We start from the raw sequence: 4,089 nt of genomic DNA on the forward strand, positions 1-4,089 counted from the left end.
AATTAGTGACTTTGGGGTTTGCCAAGCTCCAGACAAATGCGTAAAGTCTTCATCTTTCTTACATAGCTTTGAAAAATTTACAATATAATTTAAGGTACAAAACAAAGTTCTGAATGTGAAAACTGAAATTCAAACTTCACCTAGTCTCAGGTATGAGATTAATTTCCACAGATACAGGGTTAAGTTTTAAATTCTGCTGAACTGAACAAGTTTCAGACAGCTGTGCTGAATCAATCTGATATTTCATCAGATATTATACTTAGAATGCAGCTTGCCTTATGCAAGCAAGCACACTTCAGTTCTTTCCAGAATATATATCACAATCCTCTCAGTTCTAACTGTATGGACACCCAATTCTCTACCCAATTCTCTACCAACTGATAGCTTACACACTACTTTTACACAGTATAATGACTACGTGCACAGCAATACAGTCAGTAGTTTCCGTGTCTCCTATACAACCCTTTCAGTAATCCAGGGAAATTTAAAGAACAGATAGGCAAGTCAAAATTCTAGTATTCAGTGGATCCCAGTAAATATGCATAAAGTTGAATATGAGCGACTGCTAACACTGAAGGCACCAATGTCCAAAATCCTAAGGTGCTTTCAGCCCAGAAGAAATCTCCTTAAGACCACAAAGGACATTCACATACCCAGAAGTGCTCACCTAAGATGAGGTTTTTATACAGTTTGATTGGACCAGTATAGAAGATTTCAGTAAGATATCAGGGGAACCTCTTCCCAGCAAATTTTCTCAACTAAACAGATCTCTGCATCTATCTTGTGGGAGTATCCCCTGCCTGCTGTTTCCTACTGAAATTCCAGGCTACGATTTAGTTGTTATTCAACAGTATTTATTTTTAATGAAAAATAAATGCATCTCTCATCACATTCGGTTACAGAAAATTCCAATGTGATTTCAATGTCCCTGTGTACAATTCAAGACTAAATGGACTCCATCATCTCCATCATCTATCAAAATTCAGTTGAGTTAATCAGTAAGGCAAAAGACAAACTCCTTCAGGACCTCTTGCTTAGCAGAGAATTTTCTTACAACTACATTATCAATAAGATACATATACAGTGTAGAATCATAATGTCATTAATGTTGGAAAAGACCTCTAAGATCATCAAGTCCAACGACCAACCCACAATCAGCGCCCACAAAACTATGTTAGTATTACATCTGCATGTTTCTGGAACACCTCCAGAGACAGTGACTCTAACCACTTCTCTGGGCATCGTGTTCCAATGCTTGACCACTCTTTCAGGGAAGACTACTTTCCAACCCAGATTTCCCATGGTGCAACTCTTAGCTGTTGCACTGCGCCACAGGAGAGAGAACAGCAAAACACAGACAGCAGTGATACTCTTTCTGTGAAGGCTGATGGGAAAGAGTTAGAATGAAACATTCTTCCATTCACCAGCAGGGACAGGCCTCACTTTGAGCTGCACAGCTGACACCGACAGACCCACACCACAGCTACCATGCTCTGAGACCCCAAAGGTGAAGCTCCACAGGCATCCCAGCTCCTAACCCAGATATCCAACGTCTAAAGAAAGAGCATCTCTGGTCCAACAGGAGACAAGTTGAAGGAAGTTTCTAAGACTGAAGGCTATATGGAGCACCCCAAGTAGAGGCAAGCAAGTTGAAACCCAGATCCATTTCATGTGAGAAGCTCATTTTTCTACAAAACACAGAAATTTTCAGTATTCCAAACTGACATACACACATACCTCATCCACAACCCACTGATAGCACAGAGAAGTGATAGAGTGTAGCAAAATAATTTATCCACAATGCCTTTTCCCTGCTTTTTTCCTTCTCAAAAATCCAAATAATTGTCTTTTTTGATCTCTGCTTAAAGCTGAGATGTAACTATGAAGTTCTAAAATAAAACTGGAAATTTTACAATTCTCATCATCAGTAAGTCTTTATAAAAATCAATGAAATTTCATGAGTTCCAACAAACCCATCCTGCAGTTAACAGCCTTTCTTCACACACTGTGGATGCTCCAGTATCTCTGCTAGGGCAGCTACAAGGTGCTCTCTTTACTGTTATACCTATTTTCATGAAACTTACAGGGGCACAACTGAAACTTCCTCCATCCTTCAGTCCAGTTATCTTCACATCATCAGAAAATTCAACAGATGCACGAAGATTGAGAATGAGAACCACAATATGCCTCACTTCTTTAGAAAAACAAAGGCTAAAATGCATGGCAATTGTAACTGGAATAATTACATTCAGAACAATTAATCTGAAGTCAGACTGAGTCCTGTAAAACATAGGACGCACAAGGACTGCTCATTCAGAAATCAGAGCTACACAGAAACTGTCCATCACAGCAACTAATACCCAAAGATCTCAAATTCCATTTGAAATGTACATCCATTTTTACATGTCTCAAGAAATTAAACAGTCTCTCAAAGCACTTTCAAACACTAAAAAAACACCGCTTCCAAAAACAAACTACATATATTAACTCTCATTCTGCTAACTCTGCTTCCATAATTCCTTCCTGCTGCTTTCTAACACTTGCTCCCTATAACAAAGTTAATACCTTTTTTTTTCTGTTAAGACGTTACAGAAAGAATAAATAAAAACCATTATCTTTTTCTATAAACAAAGCTGTATAAAAAAGTTACTTCATAACTAAAAGTGCACAAAAACAGCTCTCAATTGGTTAGGTAGAACAACATTGTAAGGTCTCTTGCAATTTATTAAGTGCCAAGAAAACTACGTATGAAGATGCCTGTCTAAATAAATTCTAAAATCACCTGCTAAAAGAAAACTTCATCACTTAGCTGAAAATACATCACTCGTTCCAATGCTTTTTACATAATATTCAAATTTCATCATTAAAGATGAAAAGGTTATTTTTAACCACTCTGCAGTAATTGGAAACTTTCTAGCAATTCAATTAGGAAGTTGCTGTTCCAATGTAACTACATACACTGGACTTCAGCACAAAGTTTATAAATAAGCAAATCACAAGAGCTAAATTCAGCTGTAATTCACTCTAAGACCAACTGCTGCGTGCCTTCCTTAACCTTTAAACCCAAAATTTTAACAAATCATTAGTTAATGACCTTTGTCTTTTCAGCAATATCAATAAAACCTACATTTTTTTTCTACCTTAAGAAATAAATGCCCTCAAAAAAAAAATAATCAAGGAAAGTTTTAACATCTTTTACTCTGTGTGCTTTGAGTTCAATTGACAGCCATGCTTGTATGTTACAGACCTGGGACTATTACAATATCAGTATCTGATCTCTTAAAAGCCTCTTTTCAGCTCATTTCAGTTGAAAGTCAGCAACGCACATAGGAGAAATAAACAGCAGCAGTCTCATGGAACTTTTATTAACTGTTGATTAATATCCTAGCAGAGAAAACGCCGGCAAAATAGTTAACAGGTGCACAACAAGCCAATTACAATGTTTTCTGTGATACGTGTAGAGTACATGGATGCAATCAGCACTTATTTAAATCACTGAATAGTTAAAAACTTTTAGTGTGAAACAAACCTAGTGCAAAGGAACTTCCAGCCACCACAAATAAACCATTCCAAGCCTCTCTTTCTCTGCGAGATTCTGGCTCTTGGGAGGGTGTGGTAATCGCTCTCATCATTTTCAAAGCCTTCTTCTGACATCATTAGTGGCATTTCATCCAAATGAGAGGACTCATCTTCTACTTGATATCTGTAAAAATGAAATAAAAACACTAAATAAATAATCACACAACATTTTTAATTACCGGGAATCTCAAAGTACTAAAAGGTAATTGTTGCTACATGGAATTACATTAGAGAGAGATTTTCAACATGAACATCTCATGTATTTGCCCTGACATCAGCATTTGCATTATACAGAGTAACACAGCAAGAAGGTCTGCAATCATCCAAGCACTTTGATATAAATTCTTGTTGGCTATTGAATTTGTATGTACAGAACTGCAGTTTCTTACTTTTCAAAGGATTCTTTGCAAGATTTTGTTAAAAAAAAATAATAATTTACTTAGCAAGGTTTATACAGATACAAATGCTGTGAGCTTTCACAGAAGCATAAACTTTGCATTTCCACTGAGC

At 36.8% G+C, this 4,089-nt stretch overlaps 1 protein-coding gene across 1 annotated transcript in view; it reads right to left on the reverse strand.

Moving 5' to 3' along the window:
* Positions 1-3,722, reverse strand: part of ATP9B (ATPase phospholipid transporting 9B (putative)) — a 143,000-nt gene extending 139,278 nt beyond the window's left edge. Inside the window, 1 exon segment of the mRNA XM_031552722.1 lies at positions 3,530-3,722. Within this exon segment, the coding sequence (XP_031408582.1) occupies positions 3,530-3,666 (137 nt within the window). The 5' untranslated portion in view covers positions 3,667-3,722.
* Between the last annotated feature and the right edge of the window lie 367 nt (positions 3,723-4,089).

Source organism: Meleagris gallopavo, chromosome 3 (assembly GCF_000146605.3).
Source record: "Meleagris gallopavo isolate NT-WF06-2002-E0010 breed Aviagen turkey brand Nicholas breeding stock chromosome 3, Turkey_5.1, whole genome shotgun sequence".
Taxonomy (NCBI): Eukaryota; Metazoa; Chordata; class Aves; order Galliformes; family Phasianidae; genus Meleagris; species Meleagris gallopavo.